Raw genomic sequence first — 18,510 nt, forward strand, 5'->3', positions numbered from 1 at the left:
CAATGGTGGTGATGATGATATCAGTCAGCTTCTGAGGCATGCACTCACTCTTTCTCAAGGCGAGACAGTGTGACTTTCCAAAGTGCATTTCTGTGTATTTTTGGTGCTTTTAATGCTAACAAGTCTGCCTTTTTGTGACAATGATGGTGATGATGATATTGATATCCGCCAGCTTTTCTGAAGCTGAGAGAGTGTGATCTTCTAAACTGTGTATTTTATGTATTTTTGTGCTTTTAATGCTAACAAGTCTGCCTTGTTGTGACAATGATGGTGATGATGACGACGACGATGACGACGATGATATTGATATCAGCCAGCTTATGAGGCATGGCCAGTGTAAGTTGCTCTGATTTTTACAAACTCATGCGCAGTGAAGAAAAACCAAAGTAACTTGACCAAGTACACACTTCTGAGAAGTATAGTTGGGGTCTCAGCATCTGAGCAGTATTATCTTATTGACCTGTTTATAGGTCGACCTAAGATTTTGGAGGCCATTTTTGGGCTTAAATGTTTTGACTTACAGACAAGTATATATGGTACATTAACCAACAGTTTAATGTAACTATACCTTCATTGTGGATGACTAGTTCCTTTGAATAATTCCAAGTTATTCCAATAACTGGCTACTATGCAGTCTGGGTGGAATGGGAGGAAGAGTCCAATATTTTTATGGACATTTAGCTTTGGAGAGGCTGATCTGATCAGCATCAGGGCATGGTCAACATGGCAAAAGTTATTAATCCGGAAGAACACAGAAACTAGGAAAGGCTGCAGTAGTTGCTTCTTTCTGAACATCCTGGGAAGAGCAAGATTCCATTCTCTCTGCTCGTCTTCCTTGCTGAGTTAATTTATTGCTAACTACTTTTGCACATTGAACTCGGTTTGCAGCAACTGAAATAAGCCAAGAACAAAGGGGGTAAATGGGAGGAGGAGAAAGAATCTGTGACTTTTTAAAAGCAGCTGGAAAAGTGGGACAACAGAGAAATAGTCAGGACTATTCGTGCTGAATTGGAACAGTTGGGGGGGGGGGTATGAAGTACTCTACAAGGCATGTCCTTTTCTATGTGGATGGCACTGAAATGGTTTGTGAGGTTGGAACTGCCTTGCCCACAGTGCCTGCTTGCAATTAGCTATCCAGTGTAAGGCCTTGTCTATCTCCTATACCTAACTCCCTTGGATTATGTGCTCTTTCAGTGGCATGCCCTAAAATATTACATACTGTAGCAACTGCTTAGCACTTGATACATGTGGACCCCGCTCCCTTTAACGGTTAGCAACAGATCTGTTTAATACAATATTAAACTATAATATCTCATTCATTATACTAAAGAGATCCATTGTTAAGTCTGTATCCTTGTGGTCTTTTGCTCAATCTTTTCCTTTTCAAATGGGAATGAGATTTTTAAAAGCTTGACTCTCTGTGCCACATTGTTCCCAGTCGTAAAAACCTAAAATCCAAGGGAATTCATCCACCCATGGCATGTATGGCCCATCAGCACATCCCAGACCATCCTCTGGGAATTGCAGTGAAAGCCTAATGCCTCACAGCACGTGCAATATTGCTCATCAGAGGCCACGTTATCTCCATCAAAATGCCAGCCCTTCGGGGATATAATAAATAATTATCCGAGTAACAACAATGCAGAGAACAAACAAGAGACAAGAGGAGGAAGCAGAACAGGATAAATGCCATGGTCTTCCTGCAATATGCACGTTTCCCACATGGGCATGACAAGTTATGCTGCTTTTCAGGACCATCTCCCAACTCCTGTTTAGCCTCACCCATTTGGTACAACTGGAGTGATTATAGTCTGACTTTCCGGAAAATAAAGGATCGGCCAGCAGGCTCACGTAGCACACAGCCTGTCTTCCTTAGGAGCTGTTCTCTGCCAGGAGTTATCTAACAACCATCTCCTTCAGCATCCTGAAAGGAGCTAGGATTACCACGTCATTTGGGGGTGCTTGGTGAATGAACATAAGCAAAGTCTTGTCATCTGAAAAGGTGCGTGAGAGTCACTGACAATAAAGTCAAGGAAGGAAGGAGACAAGCCTTTTGGAAACAGCCAGGCTAGACGGCAGAAGAAAACGACATTGCCCTTGGGGTGGGGCAGAATTCACACTACCTCCAATGAAAGAAAGGAATTAATTCTGAATCAAAGAAAGGTGATTTCTGAATGAAATTACATTTGCCTACTTGATGCCATGGCGACTGATAATACTGTGATATTAGACGTTGCCTCCTGGGAAACCAGAAGCTAAGTATCACTGGCTAGAATGATTTTTCATTTCAGATTAGAATGTATTCTTGGTTGCTCTTTTGCAAGGCCTTATGGACACAAGGGATTTGGCTTGCAGTCAAACCACCTTGGGCTGTTATCCTATTATCTCTTAGAGGCTAGCCAGGGTCAGTCCAGGCCAGTTAAGGAGGCCAGCAAATTAGTCCCATTGGTTTGGAAGCTTTTGCAAGAAGGATGCTCTATGGGTTATATAAACTTAAACTACTTCTTCATTCAGCACAACTGATTCACTCAAGCACAAGATGCCACCCATGTTCCAAATGATATACTCAGAAAATGCCATTTGGGTACATGACAGTGCAATCCACATAGAAGAAGGCACACAAACATCACACTTTCGCAGTTTATTTTCTCAAGTATTTTTTTCCTGCACATCTACTTCTGCAAAATAGTTTTCACTTTTTCCCAGACAAGGCTCCTATAATTTTAACAGCTCCATCACAGGGATCCATTCAACTGCCCTTTGAGAACTGATTGATGCCAATGTTGACCTCATCTTAGTGCCACGCTAAAGTGTGTCTCTTCATCAAAGTCTTTCAGGAAACTTGTCTGGACTTCAGTTGTGGAGTTCTGAACTCCTGATATAGTGTTCATGGTTTTAAATTGCTTTAAATTGCTTTTATTGACTGCCAATCACCACGAGCCCTTCTGATACAAGGCTGAATATAAATATTTTAACAATTTAGCAAAACAGTGACACACACCACACACAGAGCACAGAGATGCTAGGAATAAGTTTGGCTTACTGAATTCTTCCTGTCATATAGTTTGCCAGAAAGGGGGGGGGGGGAGTAAATGGCAAAAAAACTATGCTTTTTTCTGCCCTAAAACCTAGTGTCAAAATAAGAACACAGTTAGGCCCTCAAAGCTGCTTTTAGGTATCACAGTAAATGGCAGAAACACTGCTGACTGGAGCTTTCTCTTCCCTGCTCCCACCCCATCGTTTTTGTGTGGTTCATCTGATATATATATTCATTTTGTGTATTTCTTCCAATGTAGAGATGCATAGTCTCTTCCTCCCATATGAGTCTTAAGTCTCTACCTTCAAGTCTCAAGACTACAGAAGATACTTTCAAATCAAATTTAAAGTTGAGTCTCAAGTCTGGGAGCCAACTTGAACAGAAAAAATGCTGGTGAAATGTGAGGGCTTGTGGCAAAAGGATAATTCTAAAAGCTTCAGAAGACTCCTCTGATGTGCAGCGGGAACAGGCTACTGAGCAGACGTCAACCCACACATCAGTCCTCTGCATTTGCTGTTCCCCTCTGAGAAATGTTTCCTGCACTCTGGGCTTGGGGCTGGGATTTGAGGCCTACTGCATCAGAGAAGCTTTTTAAAGCTTTTCCTAGGAGGAGCAGGCAAGATTGGCCCCCATAGCATGGGGCACATTTCTTGGAGCGGAACACCAAACACATTAGACAACAGGTTTGAGGTGGAAGGATCCTTCTAAAGCTTTTCAAAAGCTTTAGCAGACTCCTCCAATGTGCAGTGGGGACAGGCTGCTGAGTCAAGCCAAAGGTAAAGTATTGCTTCCATTATGCGACCAGTAGGCAAAAAACAATGAGATGGAAACATTGTTCAAAGGAGGAAAACTATTTTCCATTCTGTAACATTTCTGGATGAAGTTAGGCCAGTAAATCAGTCACTAAAAATATACAAATCACAAGCTGAGAGTGTGCTTTTTATTGTGAAGTGGAGTGCAAGTGGAGTCATTGATGTGACTTGAGTCCAAGTCAATCAACTCGATTCTACATCACTATTTCCTCCCATAGGAGATTATATATCTTCTCATAGGAGAAAGAGAGATGCAACAAGATCCATTTTGGATAATGGCAGGTAATGTATGTGTTAATCTCACTTCCCGGCAACTTCTTTTTTGAAGTAGTGGCTGCCACCAACACATCTGTCTATTTGGCAACTCTGTCAACAGTAGGCATGGGTTATGGCTACAGCTCCATATGCCCATGGTGTGCCCCTTTCTACCAAAAGAGGTGGGAGAGGGGGGAAGCCTTGGAGTAACTGAGAGCTTCAGCATTGGGATCTTGAAGTAACTAAGATCCCTTACTTGTGCTTCACGTGCAGCACTTTTCATTAAGCATGTGCCAGTCTGCTATAAATACAACAAAGTGTTGATTAGCAGAACTGTTTACCCAGTCTCACATTTTTAAGGCTACAAATGTGAGTATATGGGAGATGGAGGAAAACCATACCTGCTTTTATAGAAAACTCAGAAGTGACATTTAACGTCTGTGTTAAAAGTATACAGTGCACCCACATCATACGTAGACGCACTATACATGGCTTTCAGCATATGCTGAAAGTCGCGTGGGAGTACACAGGAGCGGGGCGGTGCATCCCATTGAAAGTAATGAGGTGTGCGCCCATGGCACACGTGCCACCACACCACCGTGCCATGCATGAGCCCCATTACTTTCAATGGGGCTCGAGTATACGCATGTTTTTTTTACGCAGGGGGGCGGAATGGATCCTACACATAAAAAAAGGTGCATTGTACTTTCTTTAATTATGTTCTTTAATTACAAGATGAAAGACATGTTCACATTCTGATAGTCAGTGTTTAACTGTTAATATATCACATGTTGACTATAGCAGCATATCAGCTGTCAGATGATATCATATAGTGACCTCCACCATGTCACATTGCGTGTTGGCTACTGTCAAACGTTCACTTTTATATGTCAAATATGGTCAAATGATAATTGTATACCATGTCTGTTGACAGATATTGATTGCTACTTATCAGATGCTGCCAAATGCTGAACACTACTGCATGTTCACTGACAGATACTGGCTGCTGTGTCCATGTTGTTAAATCTAACTGCTATTACATGTTCACGCCTGCAAACAGACACTGTCACTGCTAAATAGAGACTGCTACTGAAAAAAAATTGGATGTCAAATGCTTAATCCATAAACACCTCCACAGAGAATGTTTGCTGTTAAAATTTACAGTTGAGAATGTGGGGATGCATATTCACTTCAAGTCTGTTGAGAGATTGAAAACCAAGAGTCTAATAGAGCTACCCCATCCAGGCCAATTAACTGACCTTCTTGCTTACAGACCTTGCAGTCCCATCTTCCCTCCAGGTTTACTGACACCAACTACAGCAGTTTTGCTTAGAAGAAGTCACATTTGGTTCAATGAAAGCGTGTTCATTCAGTTCTTATTAAAATAATTCCTTGACATCTGCATGGACACAAATGAAAAGCAGGAGACCATTGCATAAAATAATGGCCGTAGCCTGCACATTATTTTCATAGTTATTCCCAGAGACCACCTAACTTGGAGGTAGATTTGCATAATCGGCATGATCCTCCACAGTTATGAATACAATCTGTGTTGTTTTGTTTTTTAAAAAACACAACCATCTGGACATAGTTGCGAGTCACTTCTTTCTTGATTCATGATCAGGAAAGCCTCAAATCAGATACCAGAACCAGCTACTGAGAGCAGGTTTGCACAGAATCAAGTGTTGATTCTGTTTCACAGAATCAGTGTACAAGGGGACATCTCCTCCTCTTGCGCTGGGCGCTAGGAGCTCACCAAGAGCATGGAGGTGAGATATGGGACTGACTAGAGCATACTATGCATTCCACACCCTGCTCAACAGAGCTGTGCATATGTATCTGAGCCTTCAAGTGAGCTCTCAACTTATGGTGACCCCATAGATTTCATAGGGTTTTCACAGGCAAGGAATACTTAGAAGTTTAGAAGGCTTAGTGGGAAAGAACACAGAGAAAAGAACTGGACCATTGTCAAAACTTTGTGCTAAATACTAAGAAATGTAATAATATGTGAATGGGTGCTTATAGAGCAAGGAAGAAAGAGCTGGCCTCATGCTTATCTGTAACCATAATTTCCTTTGATTCTTGTAGCCCAAGAGAAGCAACACTAAGAATGAAACCAGGATGGCCTTTTACAGCGGTGTAGCTATGGGGGAGTGAGGGGTGGGTGAGGGATAGAGAAATTCTCCCCTATGAAATTTTCCTTCAGTCCTTAACTTCCTTGCATTGCAGTAATTTAAAATTTTAGTTGAGCATTTAGCAATATAGTTTAGGCATCCACAGAAAAGAGGCAGGGAAAGTTCCCAAGGGAATGAGAATACAGCAAATGTAGGTGTTGTAGATGTGAATGACTGTCAATGCATCCCTGTCAGAAATGCTAGGAATTTGGAGACTGAAGGAAAATTTCACTGGGGCATCAATGCTTATTTAAAGGGCCAATTCCTTCATTTTGTCTCCCTTGTTGCTGCACCCCTGTTTAGAACTGGTTTATACTGTATATGCACTGATTTGGGAATCCCATAAGAAAGGTAGGACATCATAATGGAGTTGTGCACAGCTCCAATTACTTCAACAGTTATATCAAATCAAAAATGCCTACCTTTTTTGGTTACAATTTGAACCCAGCTCCCCCTGCTCCATCTTTTCTTATGCTCTGTTAAAATCTTTCCTTTTTTCCCATATCCCACAATACTTTCTTCTCACCTAAATTCATGTTTCTGTGCATTTCTCTCTTTTCTTGTCCCATACATCTCTCAGTTCCCACTCCACTCCACCCCACCCATTTCTCAGCTTTCTCAAGAGCAAAGTGGAGTTAGACAGCACAAAATAGTATGTTCCAAAGCTAGGAGAAGTAGCAGTTTGCTTTTGCCTGAGCCTACATTGAAGGGCAAGACCCTTCCCTTGCTCTTTCTCCTGCTGAGTTAATTGAGTACAGACTACTTTTACATTTTGAATTCAGTTTGCAGCAACTGAAGTAAGGTGAGGATAAAAGAAGGCAGTGGAAGAAGAGAGAAACAAAAACATGTTAAAAGCAGAAGAGAAAGTGGGATGGCAGAGGATTAACTAACATTTCTGCCAATCTAGGACAGTTCGACTATATGAACTAAGCCCTCTTTCAATGTCTGGGCTGAAAAGAAGCTGTCTCTGCCCTGTCCCAGATTCAAAATCTGCCTTTTTGGTAACGGCATTATGGAAATCTCAGTGCCATTGGCAATAATCTTTGAAAACTCCTGGAGAACAGGAGAAGTCCCAGCAGACTGGAGGAGGGCAAATGTCCCCATCTTCAAAAAGGGAAAAAAAGAGGATCCCAACAATTATCATCCAGTTAGTCTGACATCAATACCAGGAAAGATTCTAGAGCAGATCATTAAACAGAGAGTCTGTGAACATCTAGAAAGCAATGCCATAATCACAAAAAGTCAACATGGGTTTCAGAGAAACAAGTCATGCCAGACAAATCTTATCTCTTTTTTAATATATAAAATTACCAGCTTGGTAGATGAAGGGAATGCTGTGGATATCGCATATCTTGATTTCAGTAAGGCCTTTGACAGGGTCCCACACGACATTCTTGCAATCAAGCTAGTAAAATATGGGTTAGACAATGCAATGCAACTGTTAAATGGATTTGTAATTGGTTGACTGGCTGAACCCAATGATGCTCAATAATGGCTCCTTTTCATACTGGAAAGAAGTGACCAGTGGGGTCCCACAGGGGTCTGTCCTGGGCCCAGTGCTATTCAACATCTTTATCAATGACTTTGGGACAGAATTGGGGCATACAGTACTTATCAAATTTGTAGATGACACCAATTAGGAGGCGTAGCAAATACCCAGGAGGACAGAATCAAAATTCAAAATTACCTGAATGAACTAGAAAGCTGGGCCAAAACTAACAAAATGAAATTCAACACAGAGAAATGTAAGGCACTGCACATAGGGCAAAAAATTGAAATGCACATAGGATGGGAGGCACCTGGCTGAACGATATGACATGTGAAAGGGATCTAAAAGTCATAGTAGACCACAAGTTGAAGATGAGTCAACAGTGCAATGTGGCAGCTAAAAAGGCCAGTGCGATTCTAGGCTGCATCAATAAAAGTATAGTGTCTAGATCAAGGAAAGTAATAGTGCCACTCTGTTTTGCTTTGGTCAGGCTCCACCTGGAATACTGTGTCCAGTTCTGGGCATCACAATTAAAGAAGGACATTGAGAAACTGGAGCATATCCAAAGGAGAGCGACTAAAATGGTAAAGGGTCTGGAAACCATGTCCTATGAAGAACGACTTAGGGAGCTGGGGATGTTTAGCCTGGAGAAAAGAAGGTTAAGAGGTGATATGATAGCCTTGTTTAAATATTTGAAGGGATGACATATTGAGCAGGGAGCAAGTTTGTTTTCTTCTGCTCCAGAGATTAGGACCCAGAGCAATGGATGCAAGAGACAGGAAAAGAGATTCCACCTCAACATTAGGAGGAACTTCCTGACAGTAAGGGCTGTTTGACAGTGGAACAAACTCCCTCAGAGAGTGGTGCAGGCTCCTTCCTTGGAGGTCTTTAAACAGAGGCTGAATGGCCATCTGTTGGGGATGCCATCTGTTGGGGATGCATGGCAGGGGGTTGGTCTGGAAAGGAGAGTCAGTATGGTGCAGTGGTTAGAGCACTGGAATGTGTCTCTGGGGATTAGCGTTCAAATCTCTTGCTTGGGCAGGAAAACCCACCAGGTGAACTTGAGCAAGTCACATTCTCTCAGCCTCAGAAGGCAAAGGCAACACACACACCCCAAACAAATCTTGCCAGGAAAACCCTGTGATAGGTTTGCTTTAATGTTGCTGTAAGTCAGAAACAACTTGAAGGCACACAGCTGCAACATTGTAGAATGGAATCTGTTCTGGAAGTTTAAATAAATCTCCTTTCCTTTAGGCCTTTACAGAGTATGTGGTAGCCCCCCCCCCCTCGGTCCCAATAGTTTTTCCACATGTAGTCTTTTGTATCTCTACTCCAATCCTGCGACTACCAGCTTTTCCTCTTGTCTGCCTTTAATTCTCTAGCTCTCAGTGTTCCTAGACACATATTTCTACCCTGTAAGAAGGAAACCCCAAATGCTCTTTACATAGACATTTAACCACACAGCTAACAAACCTCTCTATCTTTGTATCCACCCAGCAAGACCAGAAAAGTTCTCTGTGCCCACTGGAAAATACCATGGAGGGTGTAAGGATGTGGAATAAACCACATCATGCCAGAGAGGACTGGTCATTCAAACCCAACAAACTTGTTACATTTCTAGTGATGTACTGTGGTCAGCGTGGGACACAGTTCAGATCAAACTGTTTAAGCACTACAGAGTCACTCCACAGAATGTTAAGCTTATGCTTATGTCTTCCAGTTAGATGGCTAAAAATAGTTGCAGACAGAAAGCCACAATCAGGCTACTGTGAAGAAAGTTGGGGGGGGGGGGAGACTTACCTCAGACAGCTGATGCTAAATGCTATTATTAACCTGCATCATGTCCAAGGATGTCTTAAGAGAAAACCAAGAGAGCAATACTGGATCAAGGAGAGAAAGCAGTCTGACTACAACAAACTGTGTGATCAGCAGGAAATATGCAGGCTTTTCCCCAGATTCCTCAAGAGCCAGTGTTCTGGGTAATCTAGTAAGAAAACCATTAAAAGCAGTTCTTGGGCCACAAAGAAAACATTTGCTCATTGATTCATATCCTTTGAAATATATCTGTGCATTAATCTTTTTGTGGGAAAGCCCCACAGGAGCAAGGTTCTCACATGGATGGCATTTCTTACACACACACACGCACACACACACACCCCAGCAGACTACTCTTTTAACCTCACCCACTCTATGACACAATGGTCAAGTATTAACGCTGTATGCACTTAAACTTCTTTATATATAGAAATGAAGAATTGTCCTTCTCCCACTCCCTTTTCCTACTCCTTGAACACAATAATAGAAGGGGTTGGATGTGCCTAAAGATAAAGCTACCACCCACCCATCATCCAGAGTGCTGAAAGCCTCCTCCAGGCTGTCAAAAATTAAAAATATTTTTTTTTTAAAAAAAGAACTACTCACCGCACCCCACAATGGCTTTTCAGAAACTGGCAAAAAATATTTCCTTTTAGGTTTGTGTTTGCAAATTCTTGTTTTGTTGAATGGGTTTAACTGGGATGAGGATATTGATTGCTACTACAGTTGGCCCTCCACCTTTGCAGGTTTGACTTTTGCGGATTTGATTATTTGCGGTTTAATACATTCTTTCTAGAGAGTTTATCACACAGGGAAAATCGGGGGTTTAAACCAGGAATGCTCCAGCAACAAATCATTCACGTGGAAATAAATCCCATGAATGATTTGTTTCTGTAACATTCCCGGTTCTTTATAGGATAAGTCCTCTCTAAGCCTGATGTGTGTGAAAATCTTTGCTGCAATCGCACAACTATCCCCAGAAAATGTCTCTTTAAACCACCGATTTTCCTGTGTGATAAAGTTTTATGTCCTCCAGTGCTACTCTTAGCACTAAATGGGCTACATTCCTCTGAGAGGCTGAGGTGCAGCCCCATAAACTGACACTGTCAGAGATGGCAGCTAAGTCTGCTCTGTCTATAACAACAAAGCTTTAGAAAGGAGCACCCAGACCATCTTTATCAAAGATAACCAGAATCTTCTGTGACGGCGTGCATGTAAATGGATGAGTCAGACGGTATCCTCTTCTAGATCACTGATCACATATAGGCGGGGTACAAACCGCCGCTTTGCGGCGCTCCCCCGCCGCCACCATTTGCTCCGTGTGGGAGCCGCAGCAGCCAAACCGCGCGACTCCCGCGCGGAGCAAAAAAGAAGCTCCATTTCAGAGCTTCTCTTGCGGCGCCTCTATGACGTTGCGAGGCGCCTGGCGCGGACTCGCGACGTCATAGGCGCCGCGACACGTCTGGACGCTGTGCGTCCAGTACGTAAAGATGGTGGCGCCCATGTAGAAGGTGCGCCACCATCTTTTACGTATAGGATACGTACTAGGGTTAGGGGGGTGCGGAAGCACCGCCCCTTCCTAACCCTAGTACGTATCCTATACATACTATATGGCGGTGTGTATCCCGCCATAGGATCACTGATCTTACACTTCTGGTGCACACCATCCCAGTGAAGACAAAGTGTTTTGGTCAGCTCTTTGCCAGTCTGGATTTCAGTTGTTGGTAGAAGTAGTAAAATTCTGCCAAAAAAAAAGTTGCCTTTGGGCCTTCCTCAACTATCCCCTAATAGCAGCTGCCTTGCTAGCAGGCTACAAAGGGGGAGAACAGGGCTACAACACTGCCTTTGCTGAGCAACCACAATGTTTGGTCCTCCCTCAACTATCACCCAGTGGCAGCCATCCCCGAGGCTATTGAAACTGTTTCCATCCCAGCTGGTTAGTCTAAGAACTGCAACTGGCACTTGAGCATGCTTTCTCCCCTATTCATCACTTTTCTCATGTGTTGTGTCATTTAGACTGCTGTATATACTCATGTATAAGTCTAGAAATTTTAGTCAAAATATTGACCCCAAAAAACTCGAGTTGAGGTCTGGAATGGATCCCCTGTGAAAATGGAGGGCTGACTGTACTGTACTTTAACTCTTATTTAAAAAGGAACCATCCCCAGGTGAAAGACAAGAGTATAATCTGTCCTGGAAGCACTGACCCTACTTTGCTCTCTCATCCACCCAGCTTTTAGTATAAACAGTTATGCTTGCTGGTATTTTGTAAGTTCTTTGGCAGTTTTCCTTTCCTTCATCCATTAGATCCTTTGTTTTACCATAAGTTTTACCTTCAATTTATCCATGGATCATATCAAAATCCATAACTTTGTCCCCAAAACCTGCTCTGGACTTATACATGAGGTTAACATATAGTTGAGTATATATGGTATAAGGTTTCCATAGGGAGCCTTTTTAGCTAAAGAAGAGAGTTAAAACACTAGGGTTTTTTGAGAGTTTTTTTAGCCAATAAGGCTCTCCAAAGATACAACAGAGGGTAAAAACATTTGGAGATGTTTTGTGTATGACATGGTGGTTTGAACTTTGGGACTATGACTCTGGAGACTAGGATTCAATTCCCTGTTCAGCCATGGAAACCCACTGATTGACCTTGCACACACTCTCGATAGCAGAAAGCCCTGTGATAGATTTGCCTTAGGGTCACCCTAAGTTGGAAATGACTTGAGGGCATGCAACAACAACAAAAAACACTTGAAATAAAAATTGTCACACCTTGTGTCTGGACACTGTATATTTCTCCCCCATCTTTTATGGTTCTTTATGTACTACAGCAAGTTTTAAAGTGCTAACCAAATTCCAAACCCAATCTTTCAGTAAGATACAGAGACAGGTGGGATTCAATTTACTTTATAATCTGTTCTTTTAGATGCATTTACACTGTAGAAATAATGCAGTCTGACACCACTTTAACTGCCATGGCTCCATCCTACATCTAAGATTTGTAATTTTGTGAGGCGCCAGCACTCTTTGGTAGAGCAGGCAAAAGACCCTGTGAAACTACAAATTCCAGGATTCCATAGGATGGAGCAACAGGACTTAAAAGTGGTGTCAAACCGCACTGTTTCTACAGTGTAGATGCACCCTTTGTTTACACGCTGACCGTGTAGGAAGTGATTGAAGGGAACCTATAAATGCCTTCAACATGAAGGCACAATTTAACATCTCTGGACTTGCATAGAACAGGGACTAAGAAATATTGGAGGCTTTGAGAGGAATTCTGTTTCCTGGCTGCTTTTGGTTTCCACTTTGTTGCCCATGAGTCTTTGCACCTGAAAAAATTGTAAGGTGTGACAGGCAGAAACCTATGACCATTTCGGAAAATGAAAATAGCCACTTTTACTTTCCTGAATAAAGTCAGTTCAGTTCTACTGCCAAGGAGGGCAAGATGGCCATCATATTGTCAGGCTTACCAGTAAATTACCATGTAAAGTGGTAGCTGTTCCGTGTTCACAGCATTTATGACAGGAGTCAGCACATTAAGGCCAGGTGGGAAAAGTAAAGCATCAAGTTTGACATGAACTTCTGTTCTTCCCTCCCACTCCAACATCTGATTTCAAGTGACATTCAAAATAATACTCACTCTGCCAAACGAAGCAGCAAGAGTCATAACCCTGTCAAGGTTCACAAGCACCTGTCACTCTCCCAAATGGTGATTTTTGTCAGGAACTTACTATATCTCTAAGGATCAAGCACTGGGAAGACTGGCTTAGCTAAGGTGCTAGCTGCCTATAAAGATCCTATTGACTTGTGTTGCGATTTTTAAGAGCTGAACCTTTCTTACAGTTGAGGTTCCCAAACTGATTTAAACAGATATAGCACATCCATGCCCACCATTAAAGTAGCTGCCAAGATCTCAACAAACAGAAGCCAGTAGCACACACATATTCCGGCAAGAAATATGTTTCAGCCAGTGAGATGAGGTCAAGTCTTTCAGAATGTTCTTTATGCTTCAGCCTAATTCAGATCCTTTACCACAGAACCTTTACAAAATTAAACTATGTGTTCAACCAAATACCACACAAACACTGACTAACAAACACAGGTCATGGTCAGAGTAGTATGTTAAATGCAAAGAGAATAATATTTTTTTAAAAAAAATCAGGGAAACCTATCTGGTGTGTTTAAAAGAATCCACAAACATGCTTTTTAAAGAAAAAATAATTTTTATTTGCAATATAAACAAAGTCCCAACCTTGGGTTCAGGATATACAGGGTCACTTGCTTTTCCTTCATAATCACAGAAAGCAAAAGTTGTTCCTCACTAACAAAGACTCATTTGTACGAAGAGGATGCATCTTTAAGACAACCACCATTGGCACAGGAAGCCTTTATACAAACCAGCTTAAGATACAGATGCACTAAATCCCTGAAAAATAAAAAAGTTCTCCTTGAGGTAAGATGCAGTTAGGAGATTCCTCATTTGCTTGCTCATCCACACATAGTGCTCCATTTTTTCCTGTCCTGATGACCCAACAACCCCAACATTGTTACGTTTTTAAAATGAACAAAAAATAAACAAACCAACAACAATGAAAAAGAAATCATCCCAATATTCTGGTAATATTTCTTTTTTCCTCAAAAAATACACATTTACACACGCACACACCACAGTTTCATGATGTGACAGCATTAAACATTCTTCCACATGGAGATTTATTTATCGGGGTAGGGGAATATAAAAACTGAATATGGGGGAAGGAACTCCGTGGCTTTTTAGAAGTTGCTTTGAGTGAAAGTAGAAAAAGAGACAAGGAAAAAAAGAGGGACTACACTGCAGCCAGTAAAAGGTTGTTTTTTTCCATGTCCATTCTGCCCTCCTCCCTAAAAAACCACAAAATTAAGCACCACTTCTCCCTCTTCCAGTATTATACATTAATGAGAAATATAAACAAGTCTTCTTGTTGTAGAAGGCACAGCAAAGAAGTTACTTAGAAAAAGTTCACCAAAAAGCTCCAATGGCATCAAGAAATTTAGCAGTTTCTCCTCACCTTTGCTAAAAAGCATAAATTCCATGCCCTTCTTGTGATTCATATGCAAGTTGTCCTCTAGTTACACATTTTCAAAGTCTCTGCTCTGCTCAAAGATTTTAAAATAGCAGTACTGCTTTACTCTTTTATCCCTCCCTGCTGTTTCATCATCTAATACACACACACACAAGAATCAACTGTGCAAGATAAATGACAACATCACTGAAAGTATGTTCATTGCTTTGGAAGCTGGAATGATTTCAGGCCAGCTAGGTGACGTTAACAGTCATAAAAGGCTGCACAGAGCAACCAAGCCTTGAAACATGCTTCTACCAGCTCTGGATGAAGGTGATGCGAGATGTCATCTCAGGTAACATCAAACAGAGTGGTAACTGGTGAAGGATAGGGCTGTGGGTTGGGGTTGTTTCATTTTTGGCGAAGGTGGGTGTTTTTTTTATTATTTTTTTAAAAAGCACATTGGCGCTTAGTCACCTTGGCTGATTCAGTGCAGAAGAGATTGTGAATGTGGGCAAGGTGGAGAGCGGCATTATCACCAACTAGCCCTCATATGTCATGAGAACTCCAATCAGTTGCTAACAACCATTAGCTACAGATTTCTTTCTGTCTCTTAATCTCTCCCCTCTCCACCCAAGTACCCAGTAATATGCCAGAAATATATCAAGGCTTTACAATGTGTGCAAAATGCATTTGGTCAATAGAAACATTTGATTTTGTTTTCTCTCTCTATCTAAAAAACATGAAATCAAACAAGAACAGAATAAAATACTGGTTTTGCAACCTTGTCTGTACAAACAGTCAGGAACATACATATTTAAAAAGTTTGAACTCAAGAAAGAATAAAGATTTACCTCTTTAAAAAAAAAAGTAAACGATTTTAAAACAACAGTCTTAGGCCAACACTTATTGGTTAAGGTTGCCAAGTGCATAAGTCTCATTTGCTTTCCACATCAAGCTAATACACACAAGTCAGGTTTGTTTGTTTTTAAGTGTGCGTGTGGCATGTGTGTACATGTGTATACACGCATGTGTATATGTGCTGTGTGCGTATTACATCAGTCTCTACACACACTCAGAAAGGATAGCAGTTATTGCCAGTAACAGTTGCGTTCATAACGCCATGCCATCCCCACATTAAATAACTCTGATAAGGTAACTCCTCTGAACCCATTTTGATTAGCATCAGAATACTAATAAATGGCATAAGCCTTTTCGGTAAAGCAGCAATCAGACAGCTCTTCTTGGAGAAACCAGTTCTTTCAAGAGTGACTGGAAAGACTTTTTCCTCCACTAAGGATTTGAAATGCTCAAGAGAAGCTATTCAAGACCTGGGGTTGCCCAAAGAATATCTCCTTCATGTGGATTCCAAGGTGTTCAGCTGAAACAAGTTGTGATTGGTTGGAGTGGTGAAGTAGAGCTGTTCACCGGGTGAGCGGTTGTCGCATGGGCTGTTGAGTCCCAAAGTCCTTTCAAAGTCCAGCAGTTGGCCCATGAAGTTAAAGTTTGGAGAGATATTGGACTTTTTCCTCTTTACAAAGTCATAGGCATCATTAAGAGACAAGTTGAGTTTCTGCATTAAATAGGCCACAGTTACGGTTACCGACCTGCTGATGCCAGCGAGGCAGTGAACAAGAATCCCACACTTTTTTGAACGGGCCTCATCTGAAATAAGGAGGAAGAGGGAAAGGTTAAGCACTCTAGAACAAAGAAGGAGCCATCTTTCCTTAAATAGGCAGAGCTAAATAGACACCTGTATTTATCAAGTTAGGTCAAATACTACAACATTTCCATGTATTACTAAATCAAGTGAGCTTTTTCCTCTACAAACACATTCAAAGAATTGCAAAAGACAGTGGCAGACAGTGCTGCACAATCAAGTCAATTAACAAGCCTTAATCGATTCAGTCTTGCCTTATAAAGATGATGCGAGCAATTGTCCTAAACTAGAAAGGAGGAGGAAGCAGTAATTATCTTCCACGAGGAATCAAAATTTTATTTCTGCTTCCAAAGCTCCCTGAATCATCTTAAGATTTCAGTAAGACAAGAACGGGTTGAGTTGTAACATTAAGAATCATTTGGATAGCTACCTACAACTAATTAAATTTGGCAGCATTGGCAAAATATCAGTACAAAAGGCATGATTTATCAACTTGGACACCTTTTGAGTTTTCTGAAGGGTCAAATCAGGTTCAGATGGGTACTGATGAAATGTCATTTGCTCTAAGTCTAAGTGATTCTAAAAAAGAAATATCAGAACAGAATTTCATATTCTAAGTCTAATTAATAATTATCTTCAAGTACCTAAAAGCCAAACAAGCCAGGCTGCTGCTTAATGGTAGAAGCTAAGTACAGTGGGCCCTTCTCTTATGTGGGGGATCCATTCTGGATCCCGCCGCGTAAGAGAAAAATGCGTAAACTCAAGCCCCATAAGGAGTAATGGGTTTGTGCCCGCGCTGTGCCCCATCACTCCTTCTGGGGTGTGAGAGCCTTTTTTCTGGTGCAGCTTCCAGCGTATGCTGCGGGTGCACCATATTGTAGGGTAAGAACTGCAATGGTAACCGAATTATGTTATTTACTTGATTCAGTTAACCCACCAAAGACAGTTTACAAATTTCTCTAGGATTAATCCCCAGTAAACTCCAGAACACTTCCTTCCAAGTAAATATGTATGTGATGGCATTGTTATGATCTGTAGCCGTGTCTCATAACAAAGGTCAGAATTCTAAAAGCACACTGACGCAGAATTGCATTCCATTAATTTCAATAGGATTTACTTCAGAGTACACATGCTTAAGCCCGGAGAAGTTTACAGCTTGAGCATGTTAGTTAAAGAGCAGAAAATGAGATGTCATAAACTAGGTAACTGATAACAGGGAAATAAAGAATGGACAAGTTGACCTTTTAGATCTCACCACTGTACAAGTCATTAAGCAGTACCACATGACTAAGATCATTTAATATTGTCATTTCCTAAGCAAAAAATCTGTGACCAAAAAGTCCTGGTGTCCAGTATTTTGGTTTTATAGTGAATGAGTGAGGTAATAGTTTTCTGTTATAAAAAAAATCTCAAAGTACAAAATGTGCTTTTCACACAAATGATGTTTTTGACTAAACCATCTAAATACCACATTACACCAGAATACTTTTGACCAAAAAAACCTCCACCTCAAAACTGTTGTGTATGTATATGTATTGAGACAAACACACATGTATCTACACAGAGAGAGAGAGAGATTTCATTCTATTGTAACAGAGTTTCATATAACCTTAAATCTACAGTTGTAATTTTCCTCAGAATATATCACGTTACAACAGAAAAAGAGTAAGGAAAGAAGCAAGCAAGCAACATTAGCAGCTTTATGGTATCCAAGCTTTATGGGCTGAACACTGGTCCACTTTATTATCACAATAAAACAGATCTGTGGCTGATAACGTATTCCTATGTAGGAATGTGTTATCAACTGTAGCATACATGACATGGGCCTGTTACAGACAGCCAAAATAAAGCTGCTTCGAGTCACAGTGGAGGTATGGTGTTTCAATGATGCATGCGTCTTAAGAGTCCAGAAGTCGCACCAAAGCCATGCTGCAGCCTGGAGCATGGCTTTGGTGTGACTTCTGGACTCTTAGGACGCATGCATCATTGAAACACCATACCTCCACTGTGACTCGAAGCAGCTTTATTTTGGCTGTCTGTAACAGGCCCCAGTCAGTTTTAAATTATAACTTTTTCATTTTATATGTACATGTAAAATAGTAAAGGTTAAGATATTCGTCGTCAAGTCGTGTCCGACCATAGGGGTGTGTGTGTGTGTGTGTGTGTGTGTGTGTGTGTGTGCTCAGCTGCATTACTAAGTGGAAGAGCCAGCGTTGTCAGAGA

At 41.3% G+C, this 18,510-nt stretch overlaps 1 protein-coding gene across 1 annotated transcript in view; it reads right to left on the reverse strand.

The window, feature by feature from the left end:
- Positions 1 to 13,788: 13,788 nt before the first annotated feature.
- Positions 13,789 to 18,510, reverse strand: part of DUSP7 (dual specificity phosphatase 7) — a 16,689-nt gene continuing 11,967 nt past the window's right edge. Inside the window, exon 3 of the mRNA XM_042452881.1 lies at positions 13,789 to 16,292. Within this exon, the coding sequence (XP_042308815.1) occupies positions 15,985 to 16,292 (308 nt within the window). The 3' untranslated portion in view covers positions 13,789 to 15,984. The remainder of the gene's footprint in view (positions 16,293 to 18,510) is intronic.

Source organism: Sceloporus undulatus, chromosome 2 (assembly GCF_019175285.1).
Source record: "Sceloporus undulatus isolate JIND9_A2432 ecotype Alabama chromosome 2, SceUnd_v1.1, whole genome shotgun sequence".
In the NCBI taxonomy this organism is placed as follows: Eukaryota; Metazoa; Chordata; class Lepidosauria; order Squamata; family Phrynosomatidae; genus Sceloporus; species Sceloporus undulatus.